This window comes from Myotis brandtii, unplaced genomic scaffold, assembly GCF_000412655.1.
Source record: "Myotis brandtii unplaced genomic scaffold, ASM41265v1 scaffold311, whole genome shotgun sequence".
NCBI lineage: Eukaryota > Metazoa > Chordata > Mammalia > Chiroptera > Vespertilionidae > Myotis > Myotis brandtii.
Window position 1 is genome coordinate 4294704 of NW_005361913.1, and position 20674 is coordinate 4315377.

Here is a 20674-nt window from a genome sequence, read left to right on the forward strand (position 1 = left end):
CCTGATAGGCCCCCCCACCCTAATCAGGGGCAGGGCCTGCCAGCCACTTGCCCTTGGCCCATCCCCCGAGCCGGCCCAGCCCTGACCGGGCCCCAATCGGGGCAGGCCAGCCAGCCGGCCAACCTCCCGTCATCTCCTCCTCCCAACAGGCCCAGCCCCAATCTGCCCCAATTGGGGCCAGGCCAGCCGGACCCCACCCGTGCATGAATTCATGCACTGGGCCACTAGTTCATAGCTAAGGGGAGAAAGGATAAATCTTTTAAAAACAAAAACAAAACAATAAATGATACTAGAAAAAGTTGGATCCTACATGAAAAATAATAAAACTTTTTTGAAATTTAAAATAAACTGGACCCCTTTCTAGCACCATATAAGCAAACAAAAAAGTCAACTCCAGACAGATTATAAATCTGTGCAAGGAGTAAAAACCGTAAGACTTTTAGAAGAAAATACTGGAGAATACCTTAACTTCAGGGTAAGGAAAGAGTTCTTAAACAATAATAGCATACACTCAAAGGAAAGACATAAATGTTAAACCAAAATTTATCTCCAGCACTAAAGAAAGTGAAAAGATAAGCCACAATTGATATCTGCAACATATGTAACATGTAATGATTAGTATCTAGTCTACATGTAACATATTCCCACAAATAAATAAAAGACAATTCAACAGGAAAAAAATTTTAAAGCCATTTCACAAAAAAGGAAAATCCAAATGGCCAATAAACATAAAAGATGCTCAACATCATTAGTAACCATGGAAATGCAAATTAAAACCACACTGAGATACCATCTCCACCACTAGATTGTCAAAAGTCAGACGTCTGGCCATATCAAGTAACAGCAAGAGTTGAAAACAACTACCCGCATCCATTACTGGTGGGAGTGAATGACACATGCATTTGGGAAGAGTCTGGCATTATCTATTAAAGTTTGACTATGTACATATCCATGACCCAATAATTCAACTCCCAGTTACACATCCTAAAATAAGTCTTGCACATGTGCACCAGAAACCATGTTCAAAATATTCATAGCAGCAGTCTTCATTCATACAAGGAAAGTCCTGGAAAACCTCAACTCTATAAATAATAAAATGGATAAATTGTGGCAAACTCATGCAACAAGGAACCAGAAAAATGGATAAATCATGGATTTGCTTAGGAAAAGAAGCAAAGACCAGAAAAATTTTATATCCATCAACATGGATAAATCATGGATTTGCTTAGGAAAAGAAGCAAATCTCAGAACATCAAAAGTTTAAGTCCAATAAATAAGGTCTAAAACAGGGCAAAACTAAACAACCAATTGTTTGGAGATATACTTAACAGATGATAAATTTACTAATAAAGCAATGGAATGACACACAGAAACCAGGATAAAATTTTCTTTTTAGGATGTGACTGAAAGAGGGACACACGAGAATTTCTAAGGTCTTGACAACATCATATTGCTTATGCTGGGTGGTGGACATATTAATGGCAATATTATTATTATTTAAACTATAGGTTTCATAAATCTTATATATGTATATTTCATAATAAAACCAATTTGGGAAGAGAGGAGAATGAGTTTTAGATTGAAGTTAGGAGGTGAAGAATCTCAAGTCTGGCTAGGAAGGCAAGAAGAAAAATCCGACAATAGCTAACATGGATACATGGGGTGATTAGACCTGAGCATATTTAAATGTCAATGGCAAGGCACCAATGAGACTGCAGAGGTAGAAAACATAGGAGAATGAGGAAATAGTTTATGAAATGAGATTTCTAAGAAGGTGGGTAGGCTAAAATTCAGAGCACATGTGAACAGAAGATATTCTTTCACTTTAAACTTGAGGAAACAAAGCAAGAACCAAGGGCTTACATGCTCATCTCCCCCAACAATCTGCATTTCCCTAGCGTTACTAGCACCTAGAACAGTGCTAATGGGCATGGGAGAGAAAAGAGGCTAAGGACTGCTCTGGGTAGGTTCAGAAAGTACAGAATGGATTACCTGAGAAGAGTACATTTTTAATACTTAACAAATATTCCAATCACCTATTAGCTAACTTCGCAAATATACAAATCACCTATTACAGTGGTCGGCAAACTGCGGCCCTTTGAGTGTGGCTCTTCCACAAAATACCACGTGCAGGCGCGCAGGTACAGTGCAATTGAAACTTCGTGGCCACACTCAAGGGGCCAAAGAGCCGCATGTGGCTCGCGAGCCGCAGTTTGCTGACCACTGACCTATTAGAAAAGTCTACATTAACATTTCCTTCTTTAGCAGATAAATGCAAAAACAATATATTAAAATCCAATTTATACTTTTTTGATGCATACCGAATATTGATATCATTAGCAATCTTTTAAAAGCTAATTTCCTGAAATCAAGTCTTACCTCACTTGTAAAAAAATTAACTTCTACTTACTTAATTGAATTTCTAAAGTGGTCTTCCGCTGGGTTTTTTACAGTGCAACTATTCAGGAGCCATAAATCTGCGTCTGATGCATTTTCTGTTAAAAAAAAAAAAAGAAAGAAAGAAAGAAAAGTGTCACATTAATCGGTCAGAAATATCCAAGTGCTTATTTAAATAGCACTGGAACTGGTGGTGGAGAGCAGAGAGAGGTAGAGAAGAAAGGCAAGTAAACAGGCAATTACAATACAGTAGGTAACTGCTGTAATGTGGAAATATTCATGAGAAATAGATATTTTAAATGTATAAGCTCTGCTATTATCTTTTCATTTAAAATATCAAGAGGATCAACATTTGCTTCCTGTATTTTCAATACTTGAGAGTATTTAATAACTTCCAAAAACTAAAGTAAAACTGTCTTAAACTTGCCTCTGAATAGAAAATTGCCCCTTTGGGACTGCACGGTAATATTTTTCAAGCACATGTATTATCATACACTGAATATTCTTCAGTTTGAGAAGTTATTAAAAATATAATTTGTCCTCCTTGTAAACGTTAAAGACTAACCTTAAACTGAGGCTTTTATTCCTCTCAACAATTTGATTAGATATTGTTACATACTATAATAAACTCACCAGCAGTGCAACAAATCACCCAAACCCATTGTGTTTATAGACATGAATTTACAAATGCCTCAAGAGCTTGACGCTATTCCAATTACCTTGCTGCCTAAAAGGACTTACACTTTAAAATAGGATTACCACAATGAAAGGAAAAGCAAAATTGAAAACTGCAGTACCTTCAATGGTATTTTAGTAAGAACCAAAGCTGAGGTCAGAAAACATGAAGAACTAAGAGGACTAAGGGATACCTGTATGTACAACCTCCATGCTAGAAGGGGGCTTCACGTGCAAACATTACATGAGAGGGTGGGGGGCACATCAAAGCTTTAGTAACTTGGCAAAAACTTTTCACCCAAAATTTTATTATAAAAAATGATAAAATGTTTCTATAAGGATCCAAAAATTCTTGAAATGCTAAAAAGGCAAGGGAAGTTCCTTATTACTATACTCATCTCACTCCTCTTATTCATCCCCGCCTCGCATCACCACCACAGTGTATGTCCCACTCAACAGTAGAGTGACCTTTCATAAAACATAAATTTGATTATGTCACTTTCCTGCTTAAACTTGGAAATGATGGGCATTCACCTACCTCCTCTAGTTCCCTCCAAATGATTCCCCACAATGCCATCTGAAAGATACTCCTCTAATATCAATCTGACTGTAGCACTCTTGAAATCTTCCAATGATTTCACGGTGATATTCAAGGCCTATCCAGATCTTCAACTTCAATATTCATTTCTCCCTAAATTCATCCGTCTCTCCAGCCACACCAAACCACCTGAAATTCCTAAACCTTGTGCTATGCCATCTGCCTAGAATACCTTTATTTTCTTCAGAATGGCAACTCAGATAGCCCTTCACCTGCCCATCCAGCTTCAGTTTCAGCTAAAGGTTTCTTAGATGCCTCTTCTCTGCATTCCCACAGTAGACTGCATAAAGCATTCTGGCACTTCATAATTGCGTATTAAAATAACTCATTTTTCCAGCCTGTACTTATTACTAGTTAAGAAATACTGAAGACAACATTTTTATCTGAATGTCCAGGACCTAACACAGTAATGGCACAGAACAGACATTCGAGTAACCATGGAACACTAAACAGTATACAAGTAGGTTCAAGAAGAAAGATGACAGAGGCATAATGCGTGAGATTACATACCAACCTTCTAAAGCTCTGAGGTCATGCTAATTTTTTGAAATGAGCTTCAAGTAAGTCACCAATTTATTTAACAACAATTTAGAGCTGACACTTTATCATACTCATAGCTATATCCCCAGCACTTATGACAGTGCCTGGTACATAGTGGGTACTCATTAATTTACTAAATGAATGTGGAGTTTTGAAAGACAAAGCAAAACTATGAGCAATGTATTATATCTGTTAGCTCATGGCAAAAATATAAAGACTGTGGATTTATTTAAAACAAATAGCCCGGCCAGCATGGCTCAGGGTTGAGCATTGATCTATGAACCAGGAGGGCATGGTTCAATTCCTGGTCAGGGCACATGCCCGGGTTGCAGACTTGATCCCCAGTGTGGGGCATGCAGAAGGAAGCAGATCAATGATTATCTCTCATCATCGATGTTTCTATCTCTCTCTCCCTCTCTCTTCCTCTCTGAAATCAATAAAAACATATAAAACAAACAAACAAAAACCTAAAGGCAGAACTACTTGTGCCAGATGTCAGGTTGGTATCCTGGTACATTCTTCTATTCAGTCACCGTAAAGCCACCAGATAACTCAACAAAAGCTGCTCAAGGAGAACTTCAGCAATATATAAGGCAAATCATTCCACTTGGTCTGGAATTCTGTCAATGTTGGGATGTGCTGACTTTCAAAATAAAGTGAATACTATGCTGGTGACCCAGTAGTTACAATCAACAGAAAACCTGTGAATATACCAAAATGCCCACAAAATTACCTAACTGAATAGTAACTATCCCACAAAAGAGAAGTCTCTCCTCCAATAAACACAGTTTCTTATCCAATTACTTCTTAACTCAGTTTTGTGTTAATGTATCTTACTTATTATTGTCAGAAGATTGTTCTACTTACAAGCATAAAACAGTCAGTCAACAACCACAACACAATGAAGATCCACTGTGTGTCAGGCTATGTTCTAAGTTATGGGGATAGAGCTGTGGCAAGAGTTTCTACCCTCAAGGAGTTTACAGTCTTAAGGAGGAAGTGTGATAAAAAACAAAAATAGGGAAACAAGCTAATTTCAGTCAATGATATTAGCACAATAAAAGAGGGTAATGGACAAAGAATAACCGGGGATGGGGAGTGTTGCTAGTCAAAATAAGTCTCCCTCAGAAGTTCAAATCTGAACTGGGACTTACATAATGGAAAAGAATCTGCAAAGATCAGAAGAGCTTTCTGAGAGATACCACAAAAGCAAAGGCCTAGAAAGAGGACCAAGCTTGCCATGTTCTAGTGACAGAGAGACAAACGGAGTGACTGGACATAGGGAAAACAGGAGGAGAAAGGTCAGGGATCTAAGATGCCATTTACTATAAAAAACACTTTCAACTCAGTAACAGCTCCTCAAGAGGAGTGGGACTTTACATTCATGTTCTTATCAATTTTAAGATATCCCAACCTCAAACATTAACATGAGAGGGAGGATGGGAATGAAATGAAGCTGAAACAGAAGAAATAAGTGAACTTAGCATGTCGTCTTGGAGTAGCACCATCTAAAACAAACAAGAAATATGCAAAAACCTGTCTTTCCAGAACCTCATCACCCAATATACTACCACTAGTAGATGAATAGGTTACTGATTTAAATATCTGAGAAGAGAAGGTTAACATCTTATGGTCTTGTCTTAATCAGAGCGTTCATGGCAGGTTCTCCAGTGTTCAGGAGGAAGAAACAATATTACAGAAGAGCCCTTAGGGAAAGAAGGATGAGGTAGATGGGCAAGAATGGGCCAAGGAAGGAAAAGACAGTAAGAAGGCACCACACTCAGAGACACAGACTTGAAAAGGACCCAAAAAAGGCTTTGACCTACTTTGAGATTTGACCTATAGCACTACTGTTAATTCCCGATATGGAACTGAAAGTCATCTGCACATTAGCCAAATATTGCCAATGCCTGAGCTGGAATATCAGGACTGGTTTGGAAGGCTACACACTTTAGGCTAGCCAGATGGAATCTAGACCTCAAGATATGATTATTTAGTCTTTCATTATCAAACCATAGTGCTGCCATGAAATCACTGTGCATATATTATTCTATATTCTTCCCAGGTTATCTTTGGACCAAATCCAAAAAAGCAGGATTGACGGGTTACCTAAATTCATAGGTAACTGCATTATATACTGTCACATTCTCCTCCCTAAGGCATGTCTCACTTTGCACTCCCATGAACAACGCAAGACACTGCCTGTTATCCATAGCATCACCCACAGAGTGTGCTATCAAACCTGTGAACTTTTGCCAATCAGAAGAGAAACAGAAAGCCAGCTGAGGTTTAACGTGCATTTCTCTTATTATGAATAAGTTGAGTAGCTTCTCATATGTTTACGAACCATTTGCAGGGTTCAGGTTTGTTTTTTTCCAGTTTTCAGTCTGTTCGTATCTTTTGCTAACTTTTCTATCAGATAGTCATCTTCATTTCAATTTTTAATTTAGTTACACACATAAATATCCTATATAATAAAAGCCTAGGTGGTGTTGCGTGATGTCATCACAAGATGGTCACCATAATGTCATCACAAGATGGCCACCATGATGTCATCACAAGATGGCCACCCACGTCACCACAAGCTGGCTGCCACAAGATGGTCACCATAAGATGGCCAGCAGGGGGGGGCAATTGTGGGAGATCAGGCCAGCAGGGGAGGGCAGTTGGGGGCGATCAGGACTGCAGGGGAGGACAGTTGGGGGCAATCGGACCAGCAGGGGAGGGCAGTTGGGGGCAATTAGGCCGACAGGGGAACAGTTAGGCATCAATCAGGCCAACAGGGGAATGGCTAGGGGGCCATCAGACAGGCAGGCAGGCGAGCGGTTAGGAGCCAGCAGTCCCGGATTGTGACAGGGATGTCCCCCAAGGGGTCCCAGATTGGAGAGGGTGCAGGCCGGGCTTAGGGAAACCCCCCATGCACGAATTTCGTGCACTGTGCTTCTAGTACTATATATGAGAAAATATTTCTTGTCCATATTAGTTATAATATTTTTCCCCAGTTTGTCACTTTACTTTTTTATAGTTTCTTCATACTTTTTTATTCTAGGATATCAAATTTATCTACTTCTCCTCTTATTGCTTCTGGATTTTGAGTCATAATTAGAAAGTTTTCTGTACTCCCAAGTTATCAGGGAATTTACCCATATTTTCTCCTAATACACATATGGATTAACATTTAGATCTTTGATCTATTAGGAATTTATCCTGATACATCAATCTTACTGAATTTTTAAAGCAGAAGATGAAATAAGATACTACATTCTCATATCAAATTGGAAAATAATAAAAAATATGATACTACCTAATCCTAGCAAAGGAATGGGGAACTGGCAACCTCTTCCTCTGCTGATGGCAGGTGACATAGGAAACTCTTTGGAATGCAATGTAGGGATAGCTATCAAAAATTCAGATGCTGCCCTGGCCAGGTGGCTCAGTTGTTTGAAGTACTGTCTCATGCATCAAAAGGTGGCAGGTTCGATTCCCAATCAGAGCATATACCCAGGCTATGGTTCCATCCCAGGTCGAGGTTGGAGCACGTGCAGGAGGCAACCAATCAATGTTTCTCTCACATTGATGTTTCTTTCTGTCTCTTTCTCTCTCTCTCTCCCTCTCCCTCTCTCTTTCTCTCTCCTCCCCTCCCTCTCTCTAAAATTAATTTTTAAAAATGTAAACGTACATCAGAATTTCTCCTACACATTTGTAGCATATTTGCACCACACACATGCATATTTATATGCATACACACATATATGCACACACATATATAGATATATAAAAAAATATATAATTATACACATAAATTATTAAATTCTCACTGAAGATTACTGATAAAGCAAAAGACCTAGAAAGCCTATAAGTTGATTATAGGAGATTGACTAAATAAATTATGAGACTTCAGCTAAAATACCATTTAGTTGTTTTAAAAAAGGCAAGATAAATCTGTAAGTGCTAATTTATAATAATCTTTGATACAACATCAGATAAAACAAAGCAAGGTGCAAAAGAGCAGGTCTTGTATTTCACTTGTGTATAAAAAGGAAAAGAGAAAAGGGGAAATTCTGTTGTAAGCAAAAAAGATTTCTAAAAATATACATATGAAATTGCTGGAGGTGTCCATCTTGGAAGTAAGATGAAGGTTCAGCTGTCTTCCAATATAGTGTTCATGTGTGCATCTAACATTCTTTCTCTTTTCTTTTTATAATTTTATAAAATTTAATCCTGAGAAGGAACGCATCACTATTTAATTTATATTCATCTGTATTGTTTTAATTATTAAAAGCAGGTATTGATTTTGTTCACTTAAGAAAACTAATCAAGCTTTTTACTTTTTTTTAATGTTTCCTTTTCCACAGAGCTTGGCATCACTACTAAGGTGAGAACATAAACTATTTTCCTGCTGTGATCCATCATAAAAACTGACTTGATAAACATTTTCTAAGGGATTTTTCTCCCCACTGCTAGAGCCTTTGTACTCACTGGACCAAGAAAATGAAGGCCATTGGCACACCACCCACTTTGAGTGTGGGAATAGAAAAATAAACTATTATTTGTTCTAATCAAATCACATTCACTTTTCAAACTATTTCTTTATATACACATAATAAATTACTTTTAAGCCTAAATAAAAATCTGATTAGCAATAATGATAATAGCTAACATTACTGGGTACATATTATGTGTCCAGCAATGAGTCATGCACATCATATCCTTCTTTTTTTCCATTTAATCCTCCAAATTTGTGGTGGGTTCATTTTTACTCAAATTTTATAGAGGGGGGAATCTGTGGCTTAGAAAGGAAAAGTAACTTGCCTAAAATCACAGACAGAGAGAGAGTGGCCAGGATTAGAGATCCAGACAAACTGACTCCAGGGACTGACAGTCTAAAAAAATTAGAATGCCTCATTAGTGGCTCTTCACCTCTTGATCAAAAATAATGCAGACAGTATCTAAAAACAAAATATAGAAATGTCACGTGGCCTTGAGGTTGCCTCATGATATTTCTAAAGAGGCTAATGAGCAGGAACTGTTTGGCTATTTCCAACATTTCCAAGATCCTGAACATGTCAGCTCATGGCCTTCTGTTATCAGTGAGAGACATGCAAGTAAAGGGAGCATTAATAATGATGCAGCAACCTCACTCCAAAGCACAAGCTGACTCTCACAGCAACCAATCTCCACTTCACCCTGCAGGCTTCTGCATAATCATGGCATTATGGAAGAGAGGGGCATGGTTCATAGCAACACTACTCAGAACAAAACATTTATCTTACACAAGTGTTCCATTTGGAAGTCAACTCGAGGAACAGCATAAAACAGTAAGAGGAGTCTATCCATAGATTTAGGTAAGGCAGTTAAACATGTGGATATAAATAAAAATTCACTAAGAGCACAACGAAGATGGGGAAATGTTTGTTTGGACCCGACAGCATTTGGTAGGAAAGGGGGGTCTTTACCACAGAACAAACGTCCATTATGCTTATTCATACCCGTGTGTGTATTTATATTAATACAAATCACTGAGTGCCTACTAAAAACTCAGGGAATAGAGTAAGCTTTTTTTTTAAGTTTATTATTTATTGTTAACAGTATTACAGATGTCCCCTATTTTCCCTCCACTTGCCCCTAGAATAAGCTTTAATAGAAGTACTTAAAAGCACCTTTAAGGTGCATCTTAAAAAATAATTTCTTAAAATCAATAAAGGCTAAATTAAAATTAAAAATTCTGGTCAATGTATTTTTTTTGTCTACCTTTCATTTGTTCTATATAGGGGCTGTGCAAAGCACAACATTGAGTAACCAGGTTTTCAAAATCTTTTTTTTTTATTGACTTTGAGAGAGAGAAAGAGAGAGAGAGAGAGAGAGAGAGAGAGAGAGAGAGAGAGAGAGAGAGATATCGATTTGTTGTCCCACTTATGCATTCACTGATTGCTCCCTGTATGTATCCTGACTGGAGATTGAACCCACAGCCTTGGCATATTAGGACAATGCTCTAACCAACTGAGCTACCAAACCAGAGTCAAAAAAATCTTTTTACAAAAACAACTGAAGTGAACCATGAGAAAGCATTCTCCTTTTAGTAAGCCAGGGTTGGAAGACTGAGAGGATGAGGAGAAGGGGACCGAAACAGAGGAAAGAGAAGGAGAGGAGAGAAAGGGAAAGGAGAAATAGAGTCTGACAGACAAAGAACATCTGCAGTTCCCAGTCTGAAATACTCGGAACAGGAGCTGACCCCCCACTGCTGAGAGCTGGGGAGTACTGGTGTGCTTTTGAATGAAGTAGAACACAGCAGCTCCTAGGGGGAAGCGCTTACTCTTGGAGATTACTCACATGAGTTTGTTGTTTAAAAATACAGGCATCCCCTGCTTGTTGAAAGTTCTGGTTACACCACTTTACTTTTTCGAAAGACCCACATTAAAACCTGTTCAAAGAGGATTTTCACTTTTACAAAAGAAGTGAAAACAGTGTCCAGCATTTGTGATGCAGTGAGTCAGTGCACCCTGAACATCGAGAGCATACTGTTGCTTCTACTAAATGCTGTATTATTTTAGCCTTTGAATGTTAACTGATACGAGTTAGTAGGTTACTTTTGGGATCTCGGAAAACTAAAAAACCTTTCCATATAAATCAATGGTAACTGCTTCTTCGTTTCTGCCATGTCGGCTTAGGAAAAGTTTTATAGGAATGTTCTGCTTCTGGATAGTGGAGAAACCTGTAGTCCTGCTGAACGCTTTGCAAAGATAAAATGAAACAATGAGTCAGCTTGAACTCTGTTCACTGTACAGAGGGAAAAAAACATTTTTTCTTTTAAGTGATAAATAAAAGCTGGGAGAACTCTACCAGCAACTACTGAAAATTAATTACATAGCTAAGTAGGCCTGGCAACAATCTAAATCAAGAGTGCAAGACAAACCTTTACTTACTGTGTAGAACAGAACATTGCTAATATTCCCCTGTCCTCTTTACAAATTAAATTGCTCTGTTGGTCCTGATACATAATTAGTTCAGAAGTTACTGTGTCTAAAGAATCCATAATAGGACATCTACTTCTATGATATAAATAGGTTTATAAACTAAGAGCTAATATACACACCAAATGGACCTTATAGGGCACTTCATGAGCTGGTCACCGCACCTCTACACTAAGCCACTGCTCACCATGCCGATCTTGTCTGTTATGTTCCTGCCACACTGAGCCTTCAGGCCCTCAGGCATAATAAAACTCCAAAATTGAGAAAAATGAAAATCTAACCCTCCCCCCCCCCAAAAAAAAGTGGGTAAAGAATATGAACTGAGAGTGCACACAAAAAGGAAACACATGGCTCTTGAACATAAAAGATATTCAACCCCATTATTAATAAATAAAAATTAAAACTGCCCTAAGGGAGAAAAACTGTACAATTTTTCATTTCATATATTGTCAAAAAAACATAAGTTTAAAAACATTGTGCTGATGTCACTGTGAGGAAGTGGCACTTTCCTGCATTGCTGGTGGGAATGCAAACTAGAAAACCACCTGTGAAGGCCATTTAGCAATACCTACCAAAAAGGAAAATGCACATTCTCTGACCAAGAAGTTCTGAGAATTTAGCCTACTATAAACATACTAGAGGCCCGGTGCACAAAAATCGTGCATGGATAGGGTCCCTAGGCTTGGCCGGCGATCAGGGCCAATCTGTGGGATGACCAGAGGGGTAATCAGGGGGCCCCCGCTGGCACCTGCCTTGGCTGGCCTGGGGCCTGCAGGCTGGAGGCAGCTCCTGCATTGAGCGTCTTCCCCCTCCTGGTCAGTGCGCATCATAACTACCAGTCGTTCTGCCATTCGGTTGATTTGCACATTAGGCTTGTATTATATTGGACTTACACATATGCAAGGTAATTCATTGTAGCACTGTTTGTTAGAATAAAAGGTGACTGGTTAAAGGCATCCTATATAATAAAAGGCTAATATGCAAATTGTCCCCACAAGTGGGAGTTCGACTGACTGGTAACTCTGACACACACTGACCACAAGGGGGCAGACACTCCTACGCAGGAGCTGCTGAGCGACAGCAACTTTGCAGAGTGCCCTCTCACATTCTGGGACCCCTCGAGGGATGTTAGACTGCCGGTTTCAGCCCGATCCCTGCAGGCCAGGCTGAGGGACCCCACCTGCTGGAGGGAACCTGCTCACTCCACAGATGCCCTTCAAGCCCCAGCACCGCCCCAGGTGTGGCCAGCTGGGAAGGGACTGCGAGAGGTTGACTCCAGGGCGTGTCTGGCCCGTCTCTCCCAGTCCCGCCCTGCCAGCCACCTTCCAATTAATTCCCTTTCAATGTGCACGAATCCATGCACCGGGCCACTAGTTTATAAATAAGAGTGAGTGCTTTGATCAAGATGCAAATTAAGAAGGTTGTCTCAGCCTTAAGAATGAATAACCTCAAGTCCTAATGTAGAAAGAGCTCTAGACATATTTTTCAGAGGAAAAAAAAAATTAAGACAGTAAAAAACATATACACTATGCTACTAGAATAAATTTTCACCTTTGCTTCTATTTCTACAAAAAATTGTGTGTGTATACCAAAAACAAATAAAATGGCTAGGACTGGGGAGAGGAATAACTACAGAATTGATGGGAGACAAGGTAAGAGGAAGATTTTCCTTTGTACAACTAATTTTTATTTTTAAACCTATTCAAAAATTAAGTCTTTCCAAAGTAAAAAAGCAATTGCAAAAAATGTAACTTGTCTTAATCTCCCTACTATCTCCCCAATTCTGTACTTCCTTCCATAGTCAAACATCTTGAAAGAACTATCCCTGTACCAGATCTATACATATTCTGTCACCTCCCATTCTCTCTTCCAGCACTTCAACCACTCACTATTTTCATAAAAACACTTCCATTGCGGGAACCGATCCCAAATGCCATAGACAGCTAAACACTCCTTTCTTTATGGTGTCAACAGAATCACTCTCCTATTTTCCTCTTACCTCCCTAGCCTCTCTGCTTTATTCATCCATAAGTTACACTGCTGATGGGAATGTAAAATAGTATAACTGATTGGGAAAAGAGTCTGGCAATCCCTCTAATTGGGAAACAAAGAGTTAACATATAATCCAGCAATTCCTCTCCTGGGTATACACCCTAAAAAACTGAAAATGTATGTTCACACAAAAATTTATACATTGCCCAGCCAGTGTGTCTCAGTGGTTGAGCGTCAATCTATGAACCAGGAGGTCATGGTTCAATTCCTGGTCAGGGCACATACCCAGGTTGCAGGGTCGATCCCCAGTGGGGGATGTCCAATCAATGATTTTCTCTCATCACTGATGTTTCTATCTCCCTCTTCCTTCCTCTCTGAAATCAATAAAAATATTTAAAAAACAAAACAAAACACTTGTATATCAATGCTCATAGCTGCATATCTTAGCCAAAAAGTGGGGAGGGGGCAGGCGGGGGGCCCATCATCTCATAATTGAATAAAATGTAGTATATCCATACAAAGGAATATTATTAGGCAATAATAAGAAATGAAATATTGATAACATGCTTGATGGACTTGAAAACAAGGTGAAAGAGGTCAGTCACAAAGTAACATGTGTTGTATGATTCCACTTAAATTAGGGGTCCAAGAGACAGAAAGACTGGTGACTGCCTAGGGCTGGGAAGGCTAGGAAGACTGAGGGGTACCAGTTAAAGGATGTAGAGACTCTAGTTGAGGTAATGAAAATGGTTTAAATTGACTGTAGTGATGGATGCACAACTCTGTGAATATACTAAAAGCTACCGCATTGTACACTTAAACAGTGTATGGTATGAGAGTGATTATCTCAAAAAATCTGTTTAATAAACAAACAACAACAAGAAACAAGCTTGAGCCACACCATCACCACTGTTTTCATTCTTTACCCTCTGCCTAAATGTCTCTTCCACCCATCCACCCTAGAAAACTCCTACTCTCCATTTTCAGCTCAGTTACGTATCACCCCCTCTAGGAAGCCTTCTCTACTGTAGTTCTTCAGAAAGAGTAAGGCACTACTTCTCCTTGCTTACAGATGAGCTTGTGGCATATCCTGGCAAAGATTCATAAGTATGTCCAAGAAACAAGCTTGAGCCACACCATCACCATTGTTTTCATTCTTTACCCTCTGCCTAAATGTCTCTTCCACCCATCCACCCTAGAAAACTCCTACTCTCCATTTTCAGCTCAGTTACGTATCACCCCCTCTAGGAAGCCTTCTCTACTGTAGTTCTTCAGAAAGAGTAAGGCACTACTTCTCCTTGCTTACAGATGAGCTTGTGGCATATCCTGGCAAAGATTCATAAGTATGTCCCACCCTTAAAATGAGTCCCTCAATGTCTTTCAATCCCCAGAGATGAGCTCAGGACTTAGAAAAGGATATGCTCTGATTGTCAATGGGTGGGTGGATAGGTGGAAGGGTAGATGGGTGAAAGGGTGGATGCATGGACTGATGGATAAAAGAACAGAAGGAGAGAAGAGAAAGAAACAAAGAGCAAGCATGAATAAACAAAGAAGCAAATATCAAGGTGGCAGAACGGCATGTTAATGAATAAGCATGGAGACCAAATGAGGAAGCAAACAGATTAGTCCTTGTCAGCAATGAAAAGTTAACACTAGAGAAATGCTTTCAGCAGAGGCTGGGGTCAAACTCTGATGGAGAATCTGGTATTTCTTCCAGAGGATTTTCTTGTTCTAACAAGAACAAAGAAAGCAGCAAGTTTTCATTCTATGGAACACTGAGCACTTATAAGAAGAATGTACTTACAAAAATATCCTGGGAAAATGTCTTTTCCATCTAACAGAGATTATGCAATTTATACATATAGCTATAATTACTAGTATAGAGAAGTAAAAGAAAAAAAAAACCCTATGCATTAAAAATAGGTTAGAAGGAAATGCACCAAAATGTTAGCAGTAGCTATATTTAGGTACTGGCACTCATGCTCTAGAGAGCAGGTCTTCCTGGTTTCCAGAGGCTTCCCGACATGAGTCTGGGCCTGACAAGGCATTTCTTCCCTAAGCTGATCCCTACCATCTGGAGGTTCTTACAGGCCTCCAGAGACATGTTCTGTCTCATCTGACTGGCTCATCTGGACAGGCTGGCTCCTTGGAGTTGGCTTAGGCCCCAAGGGTCTTCTTCATCCAATTATTCAACAGAGGCCCAGGCTTGGACCTGGCAAGCATGGTCCAAGGTTCTAACATTAGCCTTGAAGAAGGCTATTTCGACAGTTCAGAGATTAGCTAACATGGGGCAAAGGTAGGCTGTTAATTATGAGGAAACAAAGCCTCAAGTGGCAAAGAGGTTTTTGTAAAAACAAAAGAACTTAGTAACTGACTACATATGGAAAATGACAGCAGGAAGAATAAAGGTTTCTAACCTAGAAGCTAATCCAAAGAGTGGCACCACTAGGGAGAAGCAGGTCAAAGGAGAAGAGTGTAAATTTAGCATCAGACATGTTCACTTTCAGTTACCTATTCAGTGATGTATGCAAGCAGAACTGTGCACAAGCAACTGTAAGTAGTGCATGAAAGAACTCACAGAAGATCAAGGGTGCCCATGTCACCAAAGATGACAGGCAACAGGCAATGGGGTGAGGAGGACTATTGAGTACCGGGGTTAAAAATCATCAAGAAGATGGAAGTATGTCACAAAGCTATGATGGGTGGGCAGGACTTCAAACAGGAGTGTTTGCCTGACTGAGTAATGGTGACAGACAATAGACTTAATTTATAGTGGTTGGGAAAAGTAAAAACAACGCTGACCTCTTCTCTGCCTTATGAATCAGAGGGAATTTGCCTAAAAGTCAGAAGTACAATTAAAATGCTGGAATTGATTTCCTATAAATTTCAGTTTGACTATGCAATAGATTAGAACTAAATAACAACATTTGCATAGCATTTTACACTTACAAAGCATTTTCAAATACATTCTCTCATTTAAGAGCCCCAGGAGGTAAGTATTTACACTCCTCATCTCATGGATGAGGAAACAAGGAAACATATTGTGACAAGCAAAGAATCATCATAAACCAAACCCCAGGAAGCAGGGCCAGGGTGGTCTTGGCTCTGCAGGCTGAGTGGAGGCACTTCGAATCTGCACTATCCATCTTCCCTTTGAGGTTAAGTGCTGTGATGTGGGCTGTCCTTACTACCATGAACAGGGATGAGTTCTTTCTTGATGCCCCAAACAACAAAGTTTATGCATTTATTCACAGAGTAGAGGCCTGGTGCACGGATTCATGCACATTGAAAGTTAATTAATTAGAAGGTGGCCGGCGGGGCAGGACTGGGCAAGACAGGCCAGACAAGCCCTGGAGCCAACCTCCCGCAGTCCCTCCCCAGTCAACCACACCTGGGCCTACTAGAACTGAGGACCTGAGGATACTAAAGAGACTGTAGATCTATAGGATCTCATGCTGGTGAGCAGAAAGGGGACTGGAGAGTAGAACCAGGAAGGAAGATCAGTCCTGCCCACCTGAATGCAAGGGAGGTGCCCTCTTTCCCACCAGCAAAACTGTTGCTTCTGACCCCACCTGCAGTGACCTGAGGTAAGAGGGGACAGCCCAGGGCTGGAAATCTGTGTCCCTGCATATGGCAGCAAGGAGGAACCAGAAAGCCAGGCAGAGCTGAGGCACTGGAAGGAGAGAAAGTGCCCAGGCCCCCTTCCTACAAGATACTGGCACCACTCCTAACACTATTCTGATCAAACCATCTTAGCCAGGAGCAGGATACCCCTGCAGAGACCAGCTCCATGGGGGAAGGGAGAACAGCTCAGAACAGGAAAACTCAAGGCATGAGACTCAAAGCAGATCCAGCCGCTGGGCTAAGGAGGCCCTGCCCACTGGACCACTAGAGGCTTCAATCCATCAGGCCTCAGTCAGGTTGCCCAGGGACAGAGAAGCTCCTGAGAGGCCCAGGATAGACACACCAAGGGACTACATTCAACAACAACAGAGCAAAATCCAATAAGCTCCACAAATAGCAGACCCAAAGTTTTCTGAGTGTGTGCTTTTTTTTTTCTTTTTTTTTTCTTTTTTCTTTTTTTTTGGGGGGGGGGAGAGTGGCTCTTGTTTTTGTTTTCATTTTTTATTGTCTGTTTTTCCCCTTTTGTTCTTTTTTTCTCTTTTTTCTTGCATATCTCTAATTTCTCTCTTTCCTTGTATTCTCTTTTGTCTTTTTTTTTTACTGTTACTATTAATTTTTCTGTGATTTGGAAGACAAGATAGAAATAAATGGTCAATTAGAGCACTAAATAGAAAAAAGGATTAAAAAGCAGGAGGATAGCTTAAGGGAGCTCTGGGACAACATGAAATGTAACAATACCCACATCATAGAAATACAAGAAGGGGAAGAATGTGAGCAAAAAAACAGAGAGCCTGCTTGAAGAAATAATGACAGAAAATTTACCCAACCTGGTGAAGGAAAAAGTCATACAAGTTCAGGAGGCATAGAGTCCCAATCAAGATGAACCTAAGGAGACCTATATCTAGACACATCATAATTAAAATGGCAAAGGTGCCCTGATCGGTTTGGCTCAGTGGATAGAGAGTCGGCCTGGGGACTGAAGGGTCCCGGGTTCAATTCCGGTCAAGGGCATGTACCTTGGTTGCGGGCACATCCCCAGTAGGGGGTGTGTAGGAGGCAGCTAATCTGTGTTTCTCTCTCATCGATGTTTCTGACTCTCTGTCCCTCTCCCTTCCTCTCTGCAAAAAATCAACAAAATATGTTTTAAAAAATAAATAAATAAAATAAAATAAAATAAAATAAAATGGCAAACGTTAAAGAAAAAAAAAGAATGTTACAGGCAGCAAAAGAGAGACAGAAAATTACCTACAAAGGAGTTCCCATGAGAATGTCAGCTGACTTCTCAACAGAAACACTTCAGGACAGAAGAGAGTGGCATGAAGTTTTCAAAGTAATGAAAAGCAAAGGCCTGAATCCAATACTACTGTATCCAGCAAAGCTATCATTTAAAAGCTTTCCAGATAAATACTGTTTTGAGATCTGATGAGTTTATTTGGGAAAGTGGTTCTCTAACTCTTTCTTTTATAATACCAACATTATAACCCCCATTGTCACCTGATATAAAAAAATTTATGACAGTCTCTGCCTCACTTAATAAGAATGCATAATTAACTAGTTAAATATACATTGAAAAATATGTAACAATTGTATTAAGAAACATGTATGGCCATTTCAACAAAATAAGTGTGGTGTTTCAACAAAAATTGTTAGAATAATAGGGATAACACAAAACCTAGGTTGGACAGGCTACTCAGTCTATACTTCCTTTTTTCTGTTACTTTGGTGACTAGAAGAAACTGATAACCTAAGAACTACTTTCAGTTCTTCGGTTTTTGCTCTTTACCCAAGGAAAGATATCTTTGACTATTACTTTTAGAAAAAGCAACTATAAAAACACAGTGTGTGTGATGAGATATAAAGAATACTTGTTTACGAGTCTAAGTCCCAGGTACAATCTCTGTTAACTTGCAAGCAGTAATGTTAAGTAAACTTACCTAAACCCTAACAGTCTCAAAATCTTCCTTTATTTTAAATTCTTATTTATGGATTTGAAAGAGAGGGACATAGAAACATTGATTTGTTGTTCCACCTATCTATGCATTCACTGGTTGCTTCCTATGTGTGTCCTGACAGGGGATGGAACCCGTCTGCAATCTTGGTGCACTGGGACAACACTCCAACCAACTGAGCTATCTGGCCAGAGCCTCAAAATCTTCATCTTTTAAATGAGACAGACATCATATATCTCACAGGATTTGTCAAGAGGACAAGATGAGATAACATATGTAAAGCACCTAGCACGGGATATGAAAAAAAAAAAAAGCCAAATAAATAAAACCTCAGGTCATAAGGCACACGCAGCCAGAACACCCTTCAAACAGTGGGAGACACACAATTTTGCAACTTTCACCCTGAATTGAAATAGATTCTATGGAAAGTATCATGAAAGTTAGCTTTCTTTCCCATTTCATATTCAACTTTTCTGTAGCATTTTAGGTGCAGCCTGATAAATTTCCTAACGTAGACTATATGTTAGACTATATGTTAGACTATAACATAGACTATAACATAGACTATATAAGCAGATCTCATATCAATAAATAACAAACACAGGAATTTATCCATAAGACAAGACTTTAGGAATATTGTGCTTCAAGAGGTCCTCTTTTCAATCTTCGCTTTTCTAATCCCGCATTTATTTACAAGTGATTCCTTGGTGTTCAGATAAACTCTACTCCCAGACTTCTCTATTACCTTCTTGAAATTCGACACATTTAGTTTCTCTGTGTACACAAGCCTGCAGAAGCAATCGGTTCGATCTTATCTGCCTTCTCTCTGTGTTCTACAATTTATAAAGAAAAAATACGGAGGCACAAATCTTAAAAAACAAAATATCTTGCCATGACTAAGAAGTAGCTATAAATGATTAAAAACATGCTACCATGCCCTAGCTGGTTTGCTCAGTGGATAGAGCATCAACCTGCAGACTGAAAGGACCTGGGTTCGGTTCCAGGGCACATGCCCAGATTGTGGGCTTGATCCCCAGTAGAGGGTGTGCAGGAGGCAGCTGATCAATGATTCTCATCATTGATATTTCCATCTCTCTCTCTTTCCCTTCCTCTCTGAAATCAATAAAAATATTTTTAAAAATCCATGCTACCATTGTACAAAAAACCATGCTACCATTTTCTTTTAACTTTCTAAATAATCAATATGTGTTTTCTGTTTAATCTTAGCCTATTAAATGCTACATGAATATGTAGTCAAGCACTATTCTAAAACCTCCCATCTGAAACAACCAAAAAAAGTGCAAAATATATAAAACAACCATTTCAAGGCACCGAACATCACACAATGAAGGACAATACCCCTGAGAGTGGGTACAAATGAGGTGGCCGTACAACTGCCCCAGCTTACTGCTTTGACAGTTTCCAGTCTGTATTGTAGTTGACCAGGACAGTACAGAGGAGTCCACACTGAGAAGATGAGTATTAATAGTTTGGAGAAACCAAGGTTTACTACAGTTTGCAGGAGAGAGTACCAGAGAGGAGAGAGCTACAGAGGAAGAGAATGCCAGAGATCTGCAGAGGTTCTCTTCAAATCTTCAACTGAGCATTGACCAGTGCATACATGTGAGGAGACTACTAGAAGTTAGGAAAGAATGACCTCAAAGAATGGAGGGGAAGTGTCCAGAGCTCACTCAGGAATGGGAATACCTGCTCTCTCCAATCAGATGAGAAAACTTCATGATTCATGAACATGGGGTAGCATACACAGAAGGGTCTTGCCTCAGTAGCAGCCCTTGATTAAGCATGGCTCTGTCATGTTCAAAAGGATCAAACTGCTTCCAAGTGATTTAACTGCATTCCAGAACAAAGCTCAAGAATATTTTTAGCAATACAAAAATACCCAGCATCTGACAAGGTAAAATTTATGT

The 20674-nt window shown here is 39.6% G+C and overlaps 1 protein-coding gene across 6 annotated transcripts in view; it reads right to left on the reverse strand.

Moving 5' to 3' along the window:
• The window catches only part of CDKAL1 (CDK5 regulatory subunit associated protein 1-like 1), a 645197-nt gene that overhangs the window by 543657 nt on the left and 80866 nt on the right, over positions 1-20674 (reverse strand). For all 6 annotated transcript variants that reach the window (XM_005869973.2, XM_005869971.2, XM_005869975.2 and 3 more), the window contains exon 5: positions 2411-2495. In XM_005869973.2, the coding sequence (XP_005870035.1) occupies positions 2411-2495 (85 nt within the window). The remainder of the gene's footprint in view (positions 1-2410; positions 2496-20674) is intronic.